The 22,339-nt window shown below is 39.6% G+C and overlaps 1 protein-coding gene across 1 annotated transcript in view; it reads right to left on the bottom strand.

Annotated features, from left to right (window-relative positions):
• Positions 1 to 22,339, bottom strand: part of PIEZO2 (piezo type mechanosensitive ion channel component 2) — a 446,101-nt gene that overhangs the window by 220,473 nt on the left and 203,289 nt on the right. The window contains exon 4 of the mRNA XM_077778264.1: positions 15,641 to 15,683. Coding sequence (XP_077634390.1) covers positions 15,641 to 15,683 — 43 coding nt within the window. The remainder of the gene's footprint in view (positions 1 to 15,640; positions 15,684 to 22,339) is intronic.

The following is a 22,339-nucleotide window of genomic DNA, read 5'->3' as shown; positions in this document are numbered from 1 at the left end:
TGTGGGCAGGTACCCGATTTGGGAAAATGTAGAAATTGAAGGTTGAGGGCAGAAATTAATTCAGTGGGGAAACGAATGATTTCATTATATCTGTTTTAGTAAAAACAACTTAGTTTTCCTGTCTCGAAGGAAGCGAATATGGAAAAATTGGAACAGGGCAGTAAGATAAGACTGAAGGTCATTTCACATTCCCAAGGAGGAGTAAGGTGGGCCTAAACCTAAGTAATGAGGATAGGGAGTATATGACAAGGAGGGAATGAACTTCAGAGCCTTTTTAGAGGTCGGGAAGTGTTTCTCAAATATGTATAAATCAGTGCAGTGCAGGAGTGGGGCAAGAGGAAGGGTGTAATAAACTGACGCCAAGAAAGGTGGAGCGGGGAGGCAAAGAACACAACCAATGATATTTACACCATCACCACTCTGGCAACTGGATTCCATCTCATGGATTCCACCTGGATTCACATCTGAGAGGTTAGCAAAATGAAGAAGTGGAGGCTTCATGGTCAGAGACGTAACTGCCACTTGCTCGTGTGTAAAGAAGTTACTTGACATTTTTGACTCTTCATTTGCACGTCACTATGGAAATGAAATGACCATGCTATAGAAATGATGCAATACTGTCAGTGTGTGCTACTTCACGTATCTTGTGTGCAGACACATTTACGGGCCTATGGGCATGTGTAAAGATAGATCAGGAAAAAGAAGAGTCAGAAGGAACTGTTTCTACTTTATTCATCCAGGATGATGTGTTTCTAAGGGTCTGATGGAACACTCCAACATTTCCTATGAGATATGTTTAACACAAACTGCAACTTTCCACATGCAATAACGGCTTGGTCCCCTAGCTAAGGTGTTTAACTGGAAAAGATATTTCAGAGTAGTTTGAGTTATGAAAGAGCTAATTTCAGACTTGTAAGTAAGACACAGAGCAAATAAGAAATCTGAACCCCATGCCTGTATCAGACTATTAGCATAATTCTCCAAAACATTCCACTTTATAGACTCAACATCCAAATTTCACCTACATATCAAACAGCATGAATTTCCTGTCTATTATTCATCAAGCTGTCTACACCAAGACTTGAAATCTTTAAGTGATATATTATACAGTTCATTTGTTCCTGTCACTAATGAAATCTAAAACATTCCTGCTGGTACCTCTAATTTTGTATGGAACAAGGTGCCAGCGTAACCACCTGAGAATTTAGGTTTTTAGTTCAAGAATGCATCATTGTCCATAGGACCTGATCTTTATTACTCATTAACTCAGACTGTGTATATTAGTCATAATGACCTGATTTAGTGAAGATGGGGATTACAAATCAGAAAATCTTTTTTTCCAGCCATATTTTAAAATAAAGAGAAATTTTGGTGAAGGATTACATCTTTCTTTTTTCCTAGAAGAAAAATAGATCTGTTCACCAAATACTTATTGAATGATGTCACTATACTTGAATTTAAAAAGTCATTTTCTAAGTTGTGTGCCAAATTCCTATGGCAGAGCTTTCAACAACCTAAGAAATTTAAATCACCTACTTTTGTGATTCACACACATACACACTCACCTATGTACATATATTAGTCTGTAGCTTTTAATTTGTTTCAAGTATACAGAAGATATTTTGGCAGATCAAAGGAAGCAGCAAATTTGATCACTTGCACAAGAAATGTTTGATGCAACTGATTATATGTTATATAGAGATGTAAAAGCCTCACATGTTAAGATCGTCTAGCTTTCCTTCTAATTGTGTGGGAGTTGCAGGCACTTGTTATGAGTGTCCTCTCAAAATTCATATGATGAATTTTGTCCACTGAGTGTCTGTGTCCTCTCAAAATTCAAATGATGAGATCCTAACCCACAATGTGATGACATTAAAAGGGGTGTCTTTGGGAGGTGATGAGGTCATGAGTACAGAGCCTCCCATGAATGGGATCAATAATCTAGAAAAAAGAGTCCCCAGAGAGTTCTCTTGCTCTCTTTGTGCTATGTGAGGACACAGTGAAAAAATGGCTGTCTATGAACCAGGAAGCAATTCTTCTAGCAGATACTGAATCTGCCAGTGTCTTGATTTTGGTCTTCCCAGTCCCCGGAACCATGAGAAATAAAAGTTTGTTTCTTAAGCCACCCAGTCTGCAGTACCCTGTGACAGTAGCTCAAATGGAGTAAGGCAGCACTGAGTAAGTGCTTATAACAAGAGTGAATGGGACCTCTATCTACTATGTTATGCCAAAATGTGGCTATCTCACAACAGCGAGTTTAAAGAAAAGCTAAGAGTGAATTCCGTCATCTTACAGGTATGCTTTGGCAGCCAGGACTTTATTTAGCCTAAGATAAAAGTATTCAGTTGGTCTTAGAACACAGCGGTTTTCTCTAACAGTGCCTAAGGGGACTGCTAGTCACCACATCTGTGCAAATGTTTGATGTATACATATTGATCCCAAATGGTGACATCTGGCTAAGCCAGGCTGGGGGTGTGAGGATGGTAACCTTGGCATAGTCCACATTCTCCTTGGGAATGGGAAACAGAGGTAGGTGTGCTTTTACTCCCCTTCCACACCCAGGGCAGATATCTCTCCTGCCAGCCCACATCACTCATTTTTGCCTAAAATCTCTTAAACTGAGTGCTTCCGTCAGCCACTGGAAATGAATCTGAGTTCCCTGGTTACATGGTTATAGAAAATAATATTCCTTGTTTTGTTTGTTTATTTTGAGAGAGAGGGAGGGGGAGAGAGAGAGAGAGAGGGAGAGAGAGAGAGAGAGAGAGAGGGAGAGTGTATAAGTGGGGAATGGGCAGAGCGAGAGGGAGACAGGGAATCCCAAGCAGACTCTGAGTAGACTCCAATGTGGGGCTGAACCTCATGATCTTGGAATCATGACCTGAGCAGAGATCAAGAGTTGGACACTTAACTGACTGAGCCACCCAGTCTCCCTGAAAACAATATTTTTACTTAGTACTGTGCTTGGTTCTTTAACGATAAATTGATGAGAGGAAAGGATAAAGAGAAAGTTAGAAAATATTTATTAAACAAAATGAAGTCTGTTAGTGACAAAGACTATTTGATATATGCATTCTACCCTCATCTGAGAGAACTGATATTCTGTGACTTTAACAAAACCTCAGCAAATGTCGGGGATTGATGGCGAGATGCAGGGAGAATCAATCTATCTGATTCTCTGGCTCTTTTACCAAGCTTGCCTCATTGTTGCCAGGCAAAAGGAGCCTAGCTGTTTGTTTTATTCTATATAAGCAGTATATCAATATAACTGCTGTGAATGTTTCATCATAAGGGCCCTTCTTTGAGCCCCAGAGCTCTCGATTTAGCCCTTCTAACAGTGTGATGAGAATTCTGGACTGTGTATCGGCTGTAGATGGTCTGAAGCAAGTAAATCATTACTTTTCTTAATACATGCTTGCACATGTGCACACACATGCACACCCACACATATGTGGACCAACCCAGCGGGGGGTATTAAGAGTACAGGTCAATAGAGTTAATTGTGACAACTGTCACTTTGACCTAAAGCAAGAAAGTGGGTTGAATAGTGGTGGTGTTCAGAGATTAAATCCATTGTCTACTACTTCCAAGCCATGTAGCCACCACAGGGAGGTACTCTGCAGCTTGGTTTCTATATGCATAAGCTGGCATGGTGCTAACAGACATTGCAGGAGACTGTGTGGAGATGATGTACACACAGTAATGTCTATAGCACTTGGCTGAATATTATTAGTTAGTTGAATAATGATATAATGAGCCTTACTAAATGGTGGCAAAACAAAGTCATTAGTAATAAAATTCCATTTCACTTGAGTTTTATTAAATGTAAACACGGATCTGGATTTTGACCAATCTTGAGTTTAAAAATCATATTTTAGCTCTTCTGCTTAATTTCTCTGTGTCCGAATGTAACCATATGCAAAAGAAGGGGGACCTTTCCTCTGGGATCTCTGGAGTCTCAAGTATGATTCTAGGACCTCAATTTAACTCCTACTGGCCATGTACCTCTAGGTAATTGAGGGAGGAGAATAAACATTTGCAGATTTTATAGTTTGAGAAAGAAATAACAATGCTGTCTTCATCTAAAACAGGGCTTTTTGGGGCACCTGGGTGGCTCAGTAGGTTAAGTGTCTGACTTCGGCTCAGGTCATGATCTTGTGCTTCGTGAGTTCAAGCCCTGCATCGGGTTCTGTGCTGATAGCTCAGGGCCTGGAGCCTGTTTCAGGTTCTGTGTCTCCCTCTCTCTCTGTCCCTCCCCTGCTCATGCTCTGTCTCTCTCTGTCTGAAAAAATAAGTAAACAAAAAAAATTTTTTTAAATAAATAAAACAGGGCTTTTTAACTGAGGTTCATTTCCTATGTTGTGCTTCTGAGGTGCTTTGAATCCCCTGAAACTTCAGCATGTAAAATGTTCTATTTATGTCGGTGTGTGAATTTTTCTGGAAAGTGAGTCTATTGTTTTCAGCAGATTCTCTAGCAATCTATGCCATGACACTACCCATATCCCCCCAAATTATAAACCAAGGATTTCTAAAGGTTCCTAATTGTTGATTAAAATAATAACATTACAAATAATAATTGCGCTATTTTGTACTCATAAAATAAATCAACGAGAAAGATAAAATTGGAATCTAAGGTTTTGGGGTTTTTTTTTAGTTTATTTTGCACACTCCATGGGATGCCCTTCGGATTGTCCATGGCAGCTGCAGCACCTATATCTCTATACCCACTTACTTCTGCTGCTCACCGATGCTTCTGGGCCTTTCCTTGCAGGCCTTTCCAGGCTGTCCTGCATGTGGACAGAGCAAATTTCCTACAGGCTAGAGAAAGGCCCTGGGGCAGAGAAGAAGAGTGTTGCAGGCACTAGATGGAGAGAGAGCAGCCAAAGATGAAATCAGCCAACTGAAGGTGGCTCATTTCAGAATTCTTCTCTCACACATCACATCCAATTACCCACTGAGTTGTAACTTCCCATTTTACAGCTGAAAACACATTTGGCATACATCCTCTCTATCATATTCAGTTGTCCCTGCCTCAGTTCAGATGGGACTAATCGCTTCCCTGAAATACTGCAGTGTTTTCCGACTGATCTTGCTCATCTAAGCCATCCTCTGGTCCGTAGCACTGCCCACGTGACCCTTCTAGAAGTACATCTAACAGTATCTTCCTCGGGTTTCACACTCTTCAGTGGCTCCCAATTCTGTCAATTTCATTTCCGTTTTCATTTGTGTCCCTTGTGTTCCATCTCTAACATCTAACGGTTGGTTTCCAAAAAAATCATGCTTGCAAACCCTGCTTGGGCAGCCCCTGAAGTGAAGTTTCACAAACAAACCACTCCTCCCTGCCTCCCAGCTAGGTGGCCAGGCCTCTGGTCGTACCCCCACAAGCACGCACATTGCCCCATTTTCTCTTCTACACTCTGCACTACTTGTATCATTATTATCGTACCTGGTACCTGGTAGCCACTCAAAAACATTTTCAGATGAAAATGCTACTGCACTATACAGTAGCACATAAGCACTGCATGATGTTGTATGTTTACATATTGGTGTCCTCTAGAAGGCCAAGATCATGTCCTTCCATCCCCTCACCTCCAGCCCTCAGCACTGGAACAATAATGTGTGTTCAGCCAATGCTTGTCAACATGAAGCATCATAAATGCTGGGATGGTGGACTGTGAAAGAACGGAAGGTAGAGTCACATAAACGCGAGTTCATATCTTGTCTTTGACGCTCACTAGCTGTGTGTTCTTGAGTAAATTACTTAATCACTATGATTTTGCTTTGCTCATTTATTAGATGCCTACTTTGGTAGATCATATTACTTCTTTCAACTAGACACTCTCCTTTCCTGAAACAGTAGTACTCACTCCTGGTCATTCCCGTGGGACTTATAGCGCATCTCTGCAGGAGGAGTGTGCTGCTCTGTCCACAGACAGTCACTTGGCCACGTGACCTGCCAGAGCGACTAAACGTAAGCAGAAGTGGCTCATCTCCTGTTTGAGCAAACGCTGAAAGAGCCATTGCTTGCCTTGCCCATAGCACTTTGCCCAGCCACAGGAAGGGCATGTGCCAAATGAAGGCTCTGTGTCAGCCTGGATCCCAGAACGAAAAAGGCTTTTGGAGAAGAGCCGCAGTTGGTCCACAGCCTCTGAAGCCAATACCTAACATGAACAAGGCACAAACCCCTGGTCTTGTGAGTCTCTGGGTATGAGGTTGTTAGGTGGCCTAGCATAAGTCAGCAGAATCCAACTCCTGAATGTTCTAAGAATTCAATAAATCAGATACACAGAGTGCTCTCAGAGAGGCCACCGCTCGATAGGTCTTTAAAAAATCTAACTCCCTTACCCTGTCATGTTCTTCTGAAAATCCAAATCTAGCCCAGAGGTGGGCCCAAATTAGAGGTTTGAAAATGTTCAACTTGTTCAAATAAATGAATAAACATGTAAGTTGGGCTTAATTTTAAATACCAAAATACAAACACACCTTTTTTTGTCTAGTCATTTCCTGTGTATAAATGACTTTGACAGGGGTGCCTGGGTAGCTTCAGTTGGTTAAGTGTCCAACTTCTTGATTTTGGCTCTGGTCAGGATCTCGTGGTTCATGAGATCGAGCTCTGAGTAGGGCTTTGTGCTGACTATGCAGAGCTCACTTGGGATTCTCTCCCTCTCTCTGCCACTCCCTCACTCATGCTGTTTCTCTCTCTCTCAAAATAAATAAAAAATATTAAGAAATTACTTTGACAAAGGTTTTATATCATAATTTCAAAACAGCTTGCTAAAGCTTCCAGGAATATTTACATGGGGTCTGAAGGAATTCAAGAATTTAGTAGCTCATCTTTCAGAAAACCAACCCAACAACAGGGTAAATCATTTAATTTAGAAACATCTATTGTGTACCTACATCTATGTGCAAAAATACCATTGACTTAAATGCTGTGAGTGTGACAACACATTGCTAAAGCCCAGCTATGATTTCCCTTGATTTACTCCATAGACCACAAGATCATAGCAATGTTGTGATTTGAACTTAATGTGTTTTCCTTTCTGTAGGCGTCTTTGAAAGGCAATATAAGGAAATACTTGTCTTGATCTAAATGAATAGGTATTCAAAATCATCCATTTTATCCCACAGACTTATGACCTTAAAAATTTCAGGAAAATAAACAGTGACTCTAGACATTGATATCTTTGTTTCCGTCAAAATTGGTTTCCCTTAACCATCACATTTCTTGGATGCAAGTTTTCATATAGAAATGCACATCATAAATCCATCATTGGAGTGTACCTTTCCATTATTTCCCACATTTTATATAGCATTACCTGCAGAATCAGCATTAATTTCAAAAGCACAGCTAGTGAGTTACACATAAAGTGGGAGGATTAAAAAGAATTTGAAAATTGGCCTTAAATTTCTCAAGGAATCTGTTTATTCTCCAAAACCAATAGAAACTACAATTTATCAGGAAGAGCAGATTCCATGGGGCTGGGCCAACAGAGAAATGCCATACTAATATTTATTTGAAAGGCCATTTATCAAACACTTATTAAATGCCTTTAATTTGCCAAAGCCTGGGCCGGCACTAGAGGTTATAAGATAGTGAGACATAGATCTTTCCCTCAGAAGGATAGGTCTAGTCTAAGTCACTGATAAGTACATTTAAGATTATGAACTTACCTGGTGGCTTTGTTCTAAAAGAAGAGCAGCAGAGAATGGGAAGACAGAACAGGACCCTGAGGATGGTGGTCAGTGGGGTAAGGGGAAGGCTCTGGGATAAAGTGGGGGTTGGGCACAAACAACTGCGAGTGTCCTGAAAGGCACCATAGGCAGGAATGGGGGAAAGCCAATGAAACACGGTACAAAGACCCTGGCTTTGTTGCCACAGAATCAGGTCCTCACTCCTATCTTCCTTTATCCAACCATTTCACTAAGTGCGTTAGGTGCAAGGTGTCTTGGTTAACAAGACCGACAAGGCTCCTGTCTTGGTGAAACTCTTAATCCTATCATAGAGATCCTATGATGGGAAGCAGCCGGTGCCAAACTCAGAACATTAGACTCGGTACTTTGAGAAGAGAGACTCAGGACACTCTATGTGAATAAGAAGGTCAGCGAATTAAGTAATAGCTCCCACTGACACACGGAATAAAGCCACATCCTCCTCCCTATTGCTCTCAGCGATGACTGGCTCCTGCTGCAGGCTTCCGGATCCTCCTACATGCTGCCACAGTGCAGGGAAAAGGAGAAGTGGGACCCTGCTCTCATGCCTCCTAAAAAGCACACTCTTATACAGTCCCTTTCCAACCAACCCCTGGGCTCCTCCCCACGAAGGACTCAGTTGTGTACTCAACACACGTCCCGTGAGCTAGCGCACAGCAAGAGTGCCCTGGGTATCAAGACACTTCCATCCTTCACACACTCACAGACTTCAAGATCCAAAGGACAAGAAACACAGGAAATAAGTTTCAATACAAAGTGTATTTCACACAATATGAGGTGGCTGATCATATATGTGTACATTTCATCCAATATGGCATGCTACTAATACAGCGTAGCAGAAGAATGCACGAGGTGTGATGGAAGAGGCGAGGCCCGGGGAGGAAGCCATCAGGAAAGATATCGCAAAAGCAGTAATATTTAAAATTAGAATGGTGAGTGGAAGGTCTTCACAGGGTAGATGCGAGGAAGGAGCCTGACAGCAGACTAGGCTGTGGAAGGCTGCCGAACCCTCCCCGAAGACAAAGCCATGTTTTTTGAATTATGTCTACATTGGCAAAAAAAAAAAAAAAATCCTTGGAATATTTGTGTTTCATCATAGCAGGCTCTTTTCAGGGTGATTTATATTTTAAAATATTCTTTGAAGAGGAAAGATACTTCATTCCACAATCTAAGTAGAGCATCAAATAAAGTCCCATGCCATATTGTTACTAATGATCTAATTTGAGGTACTGTGCTGATTACACAGATTCATTAAGAATAGGCTCTCCACTTTTTAGGTAAAAAAAAAAAAGTATAAGATTGTTATTTTAAAGTAGGCAGCAATAAGATTTCCCAGAAAGTAGGAACTTTTATTTCTTTTGGCAAGTTACTCTGCAGGAGCCTATTTACTTGCTAGAATATTTTTTTTTCTCAGATGAAAAGTGCAGCTTTGGAAAGAGAAAGCCATTTCAGAACTTGCTCAGAACTTATTGTGATAGATGTTACGAGTGCCTTCCAACTTTTCTACCTCTGTCACAGCAGAGTGACACCTCATCTTCCCCCTAAATTATTAGCAAGGTGACCAAAACTGTGAGTCGCAGTGACAAATGCCACTTCCAGGTGGAAACATTTAAGGGTCAGTGTGTATTCCTTCAAGTTCTCCTTCCATGCTTAAGCAAACTCAGAAGAAGAGTCATGTTGAGACAGAAGTGTCACAAGATTGAAGCCAAGGAATGGCATGCCACATAGAAGGCAAGCTGCCTCTTAATCTGGCCTCCTCATTAGATTTTACCTGAATGAGATACATTTGTTGGATGAAGCCCCTGAAAATGTGGGCTATTTCCTGGCTGATACACTTGTTTAGAACATGCATGGTATCAGTGAATTTACAAAGCCATGCCCATGTGCATTACTGGAAAAGAGATTAATGAATGACTGTGATTTGGAAACATTTACAATCATTAATTTAGACAATCTGCATAGGAAGGTGAGCTTTCAGATTGAAACTAAACTGTTAGGCACAAATTTTTTTCTTTGTAACAACAACAAAAATTCCTATGTCTGCTTTTGTTATGCAAATATCAACATTGTAGTAGCAGGGCTGGGGAGGCGGTAATGAAGATCAGATCCAAGATATACGAACCTTCATATGTTACAGCACATTCCTATGATGAAATCCTAAAACAAACTCTTGATATCCTCCACAGAGGGGCAATGTGGCTGTCTGCAGGGTGAATATACACACTGTCATGAATTCAGCCCCATAAACTGTGACCATGTGTACTTATTCTGAGATAATGTATATATTCACACAGATTCCACAAAGGAAATGGATGAAAACCATCTCACAGCAAGTGTTCCTATAAGGAGAGCAGACATGGCACATCCCTAGGTCTTCCTTTCAGTTACAAAATGTACAACAAAGGGCATCTTTGCTTTCTTATTCTTGGAGTAAACTTTGAAGCTTTAGCTGACTTAGTCACTTTTCTTTAGATGTGGCCACTTTAAAATAATCTGCTAGTAAACAGATTGATTGTCAAACTTCAAAGGACATGGCGACAAAAGGATCAATATCTCTATACAATTGCTCTAAAGAACAAGATCGCTTCATTTAAGATATAATTGGAATTCCCTTTAAGAGAAAGAAGAGGTTAAACTCGAGAAGAAAAAAGCATAGCCACATTTAATAGCACTGGTCAACAGTCTGCAACTGTAAATGCACAATAACCCCAAAGATCAATACTTGTTCTATATTTTAAAATGCTTGATGCAAGGCAGAGAATATCCCCTGTGCATAAATGAGAAAACATAGGATAACATAGGAAAACACAGATGGCATTTTATTTTATTTTACTTTTATTTTTAATGTATTAACTTATTTATTCATTTATTTATTTTGAGAGAGAGAGACAGGGAGACCCAGAATCTGAAGACAGGCTCCAGGCTCTGAGCTGTCAGCACAGAGTCCAAAGTGGGGCTTGAACCCACAAACCGTGAGATCATGACCTGAACTGAAGCCGGATGCTCAACCGACTGAGCCACCCAGGCACTCCTTCAAGATGGCATTTTAAAGTAACATCTAAAGATCAGGATGATCACCCAGCTGAGATTACGGGTCAAAAAATAAAGTATAGCACTTGATATATTCCTTAACAATGTTTTTATTTGTACATATATTTGCAAGTATAACAATTTTAGGGAGGCATTGAAAAATGAACTTTATACTGACTAGCTTTTTTCAAATAAGAAGATCCAGTAAGACTGTGACTGGAGACTATATCCCGAGAGCTATTAGGGACATGAAAAATAAAACAACACTAAACAAAAGAGACCCATAATGAAGAATTTAGGGTGTTGTGGTATAAAAATCTTCATCTTGGGAACCAGGCAAACCTGGAAATGAATATAGGTGAGTACTAATGCAAGTCAATGGCCATGAGTATATGGGTAGATTCTTGATTTCTTTGAGTTTCTTTACCTGTGAGATGGCAACCACAGTCTATAGTGGGGGGAGGGGGTAGTGTCAATAAATAATGGCCAGTTGCCTGTTTTTGTAAATCAAATATTATTGGAATATAGCCATACTAATTGTCTATGACTGCTTTCTGCTATAAAGGAAAAATTGAGAAGTTGTAACAGAAATTGTATGGCCTGTAAAATCTGAAATGTTTACTATGTGTCCTTTATAGTAACCATTTACCAATCTCTCATCTGTGAGGTTGCCATATGGGCTAGACATTGTTTAACATAGTGCTGAGTACAGGTAGCTGTTTCCTTCGATCATTATTCAAGTAAGGGGGAAAGGTTAAAGTCATACAAACTTGTATGACGGAAACACACGGAAAATGCCTCAGCTGCCAAATCCTGTTCATTGAAACCTTGGTCAATGAATCCTTAACCATCTGAGAAGAAGCTCTTGCTCAAAGTGCTTCACTTAGTTGACAGCAAAGATCTTAACCTGTTCTTTACTTAACAGAAAAATGACGCAGGATAAATGCAAATTAAATGGGCACTGAGATACCATTTTTCACCTATCAGACTGGCAAAAATCTCAAGTCTGACTGTATATGCTGTTGATGAGGCACTGGGGAAATAATTACTCTCAGGCACTGCTAGTGGGAGAGCAGCCGTCAAAACTCTAGAGAGTGAAACTTGGCAAAATTAGCAAAACTCCATATAAATTTACTCTTTGATTGTCCTTGGGAATCTAATCCCTAAGATATCTGGCAAAAGCATAAGTGTGCACAGGGTTATTCATTACAGAGTTCTTTTGGAAGAGCAAGAGACTGGAAATGGCTTGATTGTCCATCCATAGGGTACTGGAAAAGAAGTGACTTGTGATCTGTTTTCCCCTGACTGCCAAGGAGATACTGAGGTTGAGGGAAGAAGGTAAGTGACCTGGTTCAGGCTCCTGGCAAATAGATTAATTAATTAATTAATTATTTTTTCTTTTGCTAGGAAGAGAGTCCTCACCAATGGAATGCTTCAAGCAGGAAAGCCCTGATTTAAGATGTTACAATAAACAAATCTTCAATCCATAGACTGATGAGTTATGACTCTCTGGAGATGGTCACATGAGCCCTTCAAATTTCTTATGCATAAAACTAGACATGTTGCAAAATCAAATGCTTCCTCCTATGTGAGGGACTTATACATTTCATTAGAAACCTCAACAATCACTTTGGGCCAAAAAGGATAGATCTGGTATGACAAAGGACCCGAGGAGCCACATGGGCTATCCTAGACTTCTCCTTACATTACCAGTGTCCCTTGGTCATTTGAATCCCTAAAATTATTAGTAAAGCTTGATACTGGATAAGATCCCTAATGTGACCAATCTCATCCCTTGTGTTGGCTTACCCACACAAAGGAGTGCAGGTTAATGGAGTAAAGAATACCTATAGACACTGATGGGGAACGATCTCCACAATATACTCTCAAAGTGTAGAATAATGTATATAATATGCCACTCTTCATGCAAGAATAGGGTAAGAATGCAGAGATACACGAGTACTCGCTCGCACATGTGAAAATAAACACACCAAAGCATTTAACCAAAAGCTAATAAACACGGTAATTGTAAGAGGAAGGCGTGGGGCACAGGGGAAGGGGATGCATGTGACATTTCTCTGAAAACACTTTATATGTATAAAAACATATAATTGGTACTTGGAGTTATATAAATGCTATGTATTCAAAAAATGAAATTTTAAAAATCCATTCAAATTAAAAAGGTTCTGAAACAAATGAGCCAAGTTACATATAAAAATTAGAATATAATCACATAGAAAAAAAACCTTATGCAACTTTACTTTTCATTGTTTAATTGTACATCCTTCATGTAATATAGAATTAAGCCAAAGAAAACTTTATTTTATTTATTTATTTATTTTATATTTTTGTTTTTTGAGAGAGGGAGAGAGAGAGCATGAGTGTGAACAGGGTGTGGGAAGATGCAGAGGGAGAGGAGAGAGAGAGAATTTTAAGCAGACTCCATGCCCAACACAGAGCCTGAGGCAGAGTTCGATCTCATGACTCTCAGATCATGACCCGAGCCAAAATCAAGAGTCAGACACCTAACTGACTAAACTACCCAGGCACCCCAAGGTGATGCANCATATTATATGTAATATTTTATATTTTTATATATTATATATATGCACATTAAAATGAAATAAATTTTGTTAAGAACCAAGATGTTCAGTGAAAAATAAAATAAATACAGATATAGTACCAGAGAAGTTAAAAGTTCTGTAAGGCTACATTTGATTTGCAAAAAATGTATAAATTTAGGATATTTTTTTAAATTTAAAAAATGTATTTCTAGCTCTAACATGTATTGAAGAAACAGCCCGGAAACAATGATGGTCCAGAAATGATGGGCATCCCAACTATTTAGACTGTGATTTCAAATTACCACTCTCCACAAAAAGAGTAGGGCTCCTTGGAGGTATGGCTGACTCTGAGTCCAGAATACTGGATGGGCTTGTACATATAACTGTACTAGAAACACAGAAACTATAATAGACCAGTGGTCCTGTGTCAAAAGGACAAAAAGCCAATGTGAAGTTGTTCCCAGTGAGTGAAAGGGAATATACTGAATTTACATGAAACAGGGGGACTGAATAGAAAGACAATCCCACAAACAGATAAATCCAGAATGTGAGACATTCTCCCATACAGATGACCTGGTTTCTTCATAAGTCAATGTCATGAAGAAAAACAAAATGAAATTGGGAGAGGATTGTTATCTGCGATGTAACAACAAACGGGGATGTGTGGGCTTCAATAGCACACTGACTCAAACCAGTATCTTTAAGATAGCATTTTTGAGATGGTCAGGAAATGAAAGCATTGATGCCAAGGGCTTATTGTTTTGTTTTGTTTTTTAAAGTTTATTTATTTTTGGAAGAGAGAGAGAGAGAGAGAACAAGCCGGGGAGAAGCAGAGAGAGAGAGGAGACAGAGAATCCTAAGCAGTCCCTGCGCTGTCAGTCTAGAGCCCGATTTGGGGCTACAACTCATGAACCCCAAAATCATGACCTGAACCAGAAGTCAAGAGTCCAATGCTTAACCAACAGAGTCACCCAGGCTTCCTGCTATGAACTTATTGTTATTTGCATTTGGTATGATGGTATTATGATTCTGGAAGAAAACACCCACTTTTTTCCCCCAGAGATGTATCCTCAACTTATGTAGGGGCAAAATGACATGGTGTCTAAGGCGTTTTTTTTTAATAGACAAAAAAAAAAAAAAACCACACAGACAAAAGAAGTATGATAAAATCCAACTGAAGCTGGATAATGACTTTCAATTTGTTATTTTCACCCCTTTGCTTATAATTGGTGTTTGTCATAACACGAAAGATCAAGAAAAATACTTCGGGAAAAGACTTCACACAAAATGGAGGAATGACACGATTTTCCACTCTCTGTTTTAAGTTGGCCCGTGAGATCCACCTATCTCAAGCCAACCTCATGCAATAACCTTCAGAAAAAACTACAAGGATTTACTGGGATTAACAGCAATGGTGCTGATTTTCGATGGAAGTTTAAGTGGAGAGAGAAATAAATCCTTGAATCAAATAAAAAATGGTATAGGAAATGCCACCACAGTGAGCCTGGTGATGAGCTAGCTATTCTCTCTTGCTCATGGAGAAATACATTTTAAAGTATTTTATTATTTCTCTAAGCACTCTGTCAGCCTGATTAAGATAGATAAAAACACATTTCCAATATGATAAAAAGAACTAGTCAAAATCTTCTTTTAGAGTAAAAAATAAACTAAAATCACTTTCCTCTATTCCAATAGTTGTACCGACCTGTCAAGCACCATATAAGACACCAAATGGGACAGATCTGTCACACAGGCTGCCACTCAGTTCCAAGGCAGGTCGGTGAGTGACCTTATTAACACTACCTCTACTTTGATGTTATAATAACTCCATTTTGTTTTCTTTTGGGGAGATGCTGGCGTAGAGCTGCTTTTAGCTAGGAGTGACATGATCTCACCTACTAACTTGCAGTGACTAAGATCTAACAATTTTGATGATTGGGAAGATGTCAATATCAATATACATTTCTTTGTGCTAAAACCTTACAACTAATAGGACACATGTAGTGTTAAAGCCAGAAAGGAGCAAACGACTTCCCATAATTCTCTAATTAGACAACTCACCTTTGATGCCGTTTCCTGATTTAAAAGACATTTTCATATAAATTCCTCCATCTGATCTCCATGTTCGCCCTATGCACTGGTAGGGATTTTATAACTCAAAGGGTTACTGTGAATTATAGGAAACAGAGGCTCTGGGGGCAAAATGATGACTTCCTCATGGGCACAGAGTCCCTATAGCAGCGGTGGCGAGACCACTGATTTATCATTAGTAAATTACTTATAACGAAACAGGACAGGTGAACAGAAAAAGTAAAGCCATGCTAAATGCTGCTTACCTTTCAAAGCCAATCTGCCGAAATGTCTTCTCCCATGTTGAGCCTATAAACGAGATGAAAGAACAGAATTAATTGATGTACCTCAAGCATGCAGTTAGGTTTGTCCTGTTTTTGCACACTCTGGTAGATATTTGGTTTTACAGCTAAATGGGATGAGTTTTCCCTCAAACACATTGTTCTCCACCTCCAGTCCCCAAATGGCCTTTTAGAGAACATTCAACATAACGAGCAATGGGACAAAGCTCTACCTCCCTTCCCTCTGGTTATGCAGCAAGCCACATAATCATTCTCTAAACATCTGTATGTATCAGAATAACAGGAGTAAAACTCTCCTGTCTAAATTAATCCAACAGCATCTTGTAAGTTGTACTCTCTAAAATGCAACTTTTAATTTCATGTGGCACATGGAAAGCAAGATGGTGCTCTCAAGGTCCAACTCCTTAAACAACAGGCCTTTATCTCACCAGTGTTGAAACACAAAGATAACAGTTCTTCCTTTTTATTTTTTATTTTTTTGGAGAAATAGTTTTACTTATTTTTTTTCTTACAAATAGTTTATTGTCAAAACTATATTATATAGTTTTCATATAACACCCAGTGCTCATCCCCACAAGTGCCCTCCTCCATGCCCATCCCCCCTCCCTCCCCACATCCATCAGTCGTCAGTTTGTTTCTCAGCATTCAAGAGTCTCTCATGGTTTGCCTCTCTCCCTCTCCCCTACCATTTCCTCTCTTCTTCTCCCCCATGTTCCTCCGTCAAGTTCCTCCTAATCCTCCTATACGTGCAAACATATGATATTTGTCCTTCTCTGCCTGACTTATTTCGCTCAGCATAACACCCTCAAGGTCCATCCATGTTGCTACACATGGCCAGATTTCATTGTTTCTCATTGCCATGTAGTATTCCATGGTATAGATAAACCACATCTTCTTGATCCATTCATCTGTTGATGGACACTTAGGCTCTTTCCATGTTTTAGCTATTGTGGAGAGTGCTGCTATGAACATTGGGGTACATGTGCTCCTATGCATCAGCATTTCTGTATCCCTTGGGTAAATTCCTAGCAGTGCTATTGCTGGGTCATAGGGGAGTTCTATTGTTAGTTTCCTGAGGAACCTCCACACTGTTTTCCAGAGGGGCTGTACCAGTTTACATTCCCACCAACAGTGTAGGAGGGTGCCCGTTTCTCCACATCCTCGCCAGCATCTAGAGTTCTCTGATTTGCTCATTTTAGCCAGTTCTTCCTTTTTAAAGACAAACATTTAAATCAACAGTCTCTTGAATGCAAAAAATACTGTTTTCAGTGACGTGATTTAAAGAGTGGTATATCTAAATCCATAAAAGAACATCTGGGTTTAAAAAATGATTTTCTATAATTTTTTTCATGTAATAATTCTTCTCTACCTTATAGGTACTTGATAGACAGAAGAATGGTAATTTTCATCAAAAACCACTTTAACAAAAACTGCATTAATAGAAGTTAAGGGTCCGTACTAATCCATGGTTTGACATTTTACATGAGTCAGTGGCAAATACATTTTCAGTTCAGTAAACACCCACCTAGCCCTAAATTCAAGAGTTATGCCTTGCATTAGCTGCTTGTTGTTTTTTTTTAATGTTTATTTATTTTTGAGAAAGAGAGAAACAGTGTGAGCAGGGAAGGAGCAGAGAGGGNAAATCCATGGTTTGACATTTTACATGAGTCAGTGGCAAATACATTTTCAGTTCAGTAAACACCCACCTAGCCCTAAATTCAAGAGTTATGCCTTGCATTAGCTGCTTGTTGTTTTTTTTTAATGTTTATTTATTTTTGAGAAAGAGAGAAACAGAGTGTGAGCAGGGAAGGAGCAGAGAGGGAGACACAGAATCCAAGGCAGGCTCCAGGCTCTGAGCTGTCAGCACAGAGCCCGACATGGGGCTCAAACTCATGAACTGTGATATCGTGACCTGAGCCAAAGTCGGACACTTAACAGACTGAGCCACCCAGGCACCCCAACTGCTTGTTAATTGCAGCAGATAATCACTGCCTTTCTGTACAATTGATTTCTGCAAATGGGAGATTCAACACTGGGTCTCCAGAGGCAGATAAAGTCTATCTACCCTGTTTGTTTTCCCCCAAGTCACAGTTAACTAAGATGGTGCTGTGTCTTTCTTGAGAATTCTGCCTCAGATGCTTTAATGTCCAGTGGCAACTCAGTGTCTCCTAGAGAGGCCTTAGGCTTTCTGGAAAGGCAGGGGATTAAACAGTGGTCTCCCTGGGCCCTCTCTGAGGACTGAGTCCCAAGGGAGCATGAACATGATGTTTGCCTTGGGCTCATCCACTTGGTTATGAGGAAGCATTTTAAGCAAGTATTATACATAATAAAGGACTACATTTTTGTTATGAATCACAAACACACATGCACACACACAGATTTAAAGCAGATTCAGGCTTATCTCCTTGGATGTAGTCACTCTTATCCAATTGAATTCCAGTATGCTTTGCTGAGCAGAAGTAGGAGTCACGGAATTTTAGTTAACCAGTCCAGGAATGTCCATGGCTCCTGGTCCAGGGGAGTGGGCCCATATGAATGTCATCTGTCCTGTGAGTCACAGGCAAGACAATTCAAAATCCCTATCTCAGGAATTGGAAGACAATTATCCTGCCCCTGAGATACTAGCAATTAAGACCCTGGCAAAACATAACAGAACCTGAGTCAGAAACCACATTGTATTCAAAGACAGCTGGCAACGGCCTGGCCCAAACAGAGAAGTGGGAGAGATTGAGTCTCCTGCCAAGTAAGAACCAGACAGTCTGAGCTCAGACCAAGTGGGAAGGGTCTAGGGGAGGCTAGAGGAACGGTTTCTAAGGGGGTCCAGAAGCTATTCTCCTTCACTTGCTTCCAGTGAGAAAGCACCTTTACATTTTTTTCTACAGTTTCATTTTTTCCCAGATCTGCTGAGTGCATCCCTAATTTCATTTTTTAAATAAGTTTTTAAGAAAATAGATGCAATCTATTATCAAGGCAAAATAAAAACAAATGACTTTGCGATACTGTACTTTTGGGCTCTTAAAACATGAATCTTTAGTTAAGAAATAGGTTCCAGGGGCACCTGGGCAGCTCAGTCAGTTAAGCATCTGACTTCAGCTCAGGTCACGATCTTGCAGTTCATGAGTTTGAGGCCCGCATCGGGCTCTGTGCTGACAGCTCAGAGCCTGGAGCTTGCTTTGTATTCTGTGTCTCCTTCTTTCTCTGCCCCTCCCCTCCTCTCTCTCTCTCAAAAAGAAACATTTAAAAATTTTAAAAGAAGAAATAGGTTCCATCTTCACATTTCTTAGTGAAGTAAACTCACTCAAATGAGCACAACAGGATAAAAGTTTTTGGTGCAAGACTCCCAGTGCTCCTTGGAATGAATTTTCTTCAGCTACTCAACCAAGCACAATAGAGATGATAGAAGAATGACTTCCTTCTAGTGGCTAGACAGTAACTTAACTGATACTCTGAGCATCTTACATACAACTGGCATTCATCATCATTTGCTGTGGATACTTACTGTGTTAGGTATAGGACTGAATGTATTAAAATACGGGTTCTGCCCTCCAGCACTACATACCCTAGAGGTTTGGGTTTTTATGTCTTTTGTGAGCACTTAGTCATGATGAAATGAGAAACACACAATAAATGAAACAGACATATCCAGATCCCTCTGGCACCAAGAATATTTTTGGCAGCTCATTATTCAGTTGTTGGGGAATTCTTTTAAAGTCATTAACCATGTTTTACATGGTAAGGTAATATTATTCTCCTTTGCCGGAGCAGTCCAACAGGGAGAGAGAAAAGTAGGGAAAACAAAAGTGACTGGCAGACTTCCTTGATTCAACACTTTTCAAATGAGATTTATAATGTGGAGAAGTCTAAACCATGTTCCATTCTTCAGGGGAAAGCAAAGGAGAGCACCAACAAAAAGAACAACATATAGCATAGAAGATCAGATACAAGGCCTAGAGGGATTTTTCCCTTCAGATTGTAGATGAAGTCAGAAATAACGAGTTATGATTCTTCACTTCTAAAAATTGCCCCTGATAGTACCAACATCCAGCAACAGAACTGAAATCTGGAACGGGGTATGACAGCGTCCGGAAGCTGCGGACAAACCAAAAGTCAAGGCCATTCAGTCTGTAGAGCAAGTTCCTGTATCTATGCTGTCTGTGCCCAAGGTTAACAAAATGCCCTACAGCATCCTGAAGCACAGACCGTCCAGGGGAGCACCACCAGGCAGAGAAGTTCTCAAATAAATCAATCAGCAATCGCTCCTTTACAGAACAAACAAGACACCTCCTAACCCCATTCTCCTATTGGCCTCTGATGCTCCAAGCTCCTGTTCTTTTCCAAAGGAGAGAGAAGTTACGGAAACCTCTTTTCTTGGGAACGATCTTCCCCAAGCCAATGGGTGGATTCTGCTGGGGCTCCCTGGCCCAGGAGACAGGGCAATCTAGATTTAGGGCCCAGAGTCAAAGTTCTGAACTTCTTTACTCACTGCTTTGTGATCCTTTGGGGGAGGTCTTCTTGCCTTTCCTTCCTTCTTCATTTTCCTTTCCTTACTCTGCTTGTTATCATTTGTCTCTCACCCTCGTCTGACTACAGTATGGAATTCAAACCAAGTTTTTAATTCCACAAAGTTCTGTGTGTCTGATTATTAATTTTAGAAGCATAGGAGAGACTCCAGTAGAATATATGTCATCAAACACCTTCCCATATGACCTTTCATCTAAGACCTTGAGTTTCCAAAACTGTGTTAATTCTGTTTAGCACTCAGCGTGACCTGCAGGAGTTCAATTTATGCAAATGAACATAGACAGAAGGCCACACGCCGATATGTAGCCTGAAGATGATGGGACAGGGCTGATTAATTTTTACTTCTTCGAATTTGTTTATTAGTAGCAGCTTAAAATCACAGAACTATGCCTGTTGGTTGAAAATCTGAGTTCCAGGGTTTCCAACAGGTCCTTTTCAGTTTGTAATTTTCTGTTTTTCATAGATGTCATGGAATATGCAAAAATCTCTACCTTTCTGTCGTAAATTGGTTACTCATTTTATTATCATGTTTCCTCAGCCATTACTTTTATCAATCATTCCTTCAATCTGTTGCTCAATGTCTAATACAAAAAGAAAGTAACATGGTTTTTCCCAGAGGCTTCATAATGCAGTGGTAGGCCTGGTGGCCATATGAGGCAGAGATTTTCTTCTAATTGAACAGTTTTAGACCAAGTATGTCTCAGATGTTAAGAGCCACTTGAACCTGGACCTACACCTCTGCTTTTTTTTTTCAAAATAATTAGCAGAAAAGGACTAATAATTCATAGAAGTGGTAGATTTTTGCCAGCACATTCCTATAAAAATGGAAGTACTTTTTATATATTGCAGGGGCTGCCAGGCAGCTGAATGTGTGACCTGGCACAGAACTCGGCGATCAAACACAAATACCAAGAAATTATATCCCTTATAAGTTTTCTGATGGAAGCTTCATTTACGTTATTTTTAACTCTTGAGAGATGTTCACATCGATGCTACAAGTCCAAATTTTACCATGCATCTAATGTTGAACATAATCTGAAATTCTAGGAGAAAAATAGATCCTTCTCAAGTGGCCAGCAGTAACATTTCACTGCAAATATGAAGATGCTCTTGTGTTGAATTGTAGCTAAAGTCTATTAAACCAAAGAAATGGCTGTTCTAATGAATGACATGAACCCAAGTAATGCAGTTTTCCAGCCACTGGGCACACCTGTAGCACTTTGGGTTAAATGGAAAGATCTGTAAAATTTTTGGCATCCTAATTCCCAGATGAGATTTGTTATTAATTGATTAAAAGTCATTGTAAAAGATAAAGATAAGGAAAAAATTCTTCACCATCCCTTATTTAATAATTTTCATATTAAATTACATATATTTTCTAAAACATAATTTTCCCTTCTACCTAATATTCTTGTAATGCCCATCATCTTTTGATCTGTCGTAAATAGAGGACACCCCCCTTTATGTACACAATAAATGTCATTCAGTTGCATACTTTGGTTTTCATTACACTTACTCTTTGTCAGTTCTTTTCATAATAGGTCTTAATTTTCCACTATCTAGAGATGATCATTCATGAATGCTAAGGGCCGGAATTTATCATTCTCATGAACAATATGGTGGCATATATAGAACACACGATCAACAGTATGCTTTTCAAAATAAACAACTTTATTTTTTCCCCTTATTTGTAAAATAACATACAGTTGACCCTTGAACAATGTGGGGGTTAGGGGCATTGATTCACATGCATTTGAAAATCCATATATAACTTTTCACTCCCCAGTAACCTAGCTACTAATAACTTATTACTGAACAGAAGCCTTACCGATGACATTAACACCTATTTTGTATGTTGCCTGTATTCTATACTGTGTTCTTACAATAAGGTAAGCAAGAGAAAATAAAATGTTATTAAGAAAATTATAAAGAAGAGAAAATACATTTACAGTACTGTACTGTACCAAAAACCATCCATGTATAAGTGAACGCTATAGTTCAAACCTGTGTTGTTGTTTAAGGGTCAACCATAGATCATCACAAAACATGAAAATACTTATAATCTTTTATTTTTACAAAAACACTCCCCCCACAACACTGTAAGACTCTCACAGTCATACTTGTACATATAAAATAGGGTCA

Source organism: Crocuta crocuta, unplaced genomic scaffold (genome assembly GCF_008692635.1).
Source record: "Crocuta crocuta isolate KB4526 unplaced genomic scaffold, BGI_CrCroc_1.0 scaffold26, whole genome shotgun sequence".
Classification (NCBI taxonomy): Eukaryota; Metazoa; Chordata; class Mammalia; order Carnivora; family Hyaenidae; genus Crocuta; species Crocuta crocuta.
The sequence above is the reverse complement of the archived record's forward strand: the minus strand, read 5'-3'. Positions and strand labels throughout refer to the sequence as shown.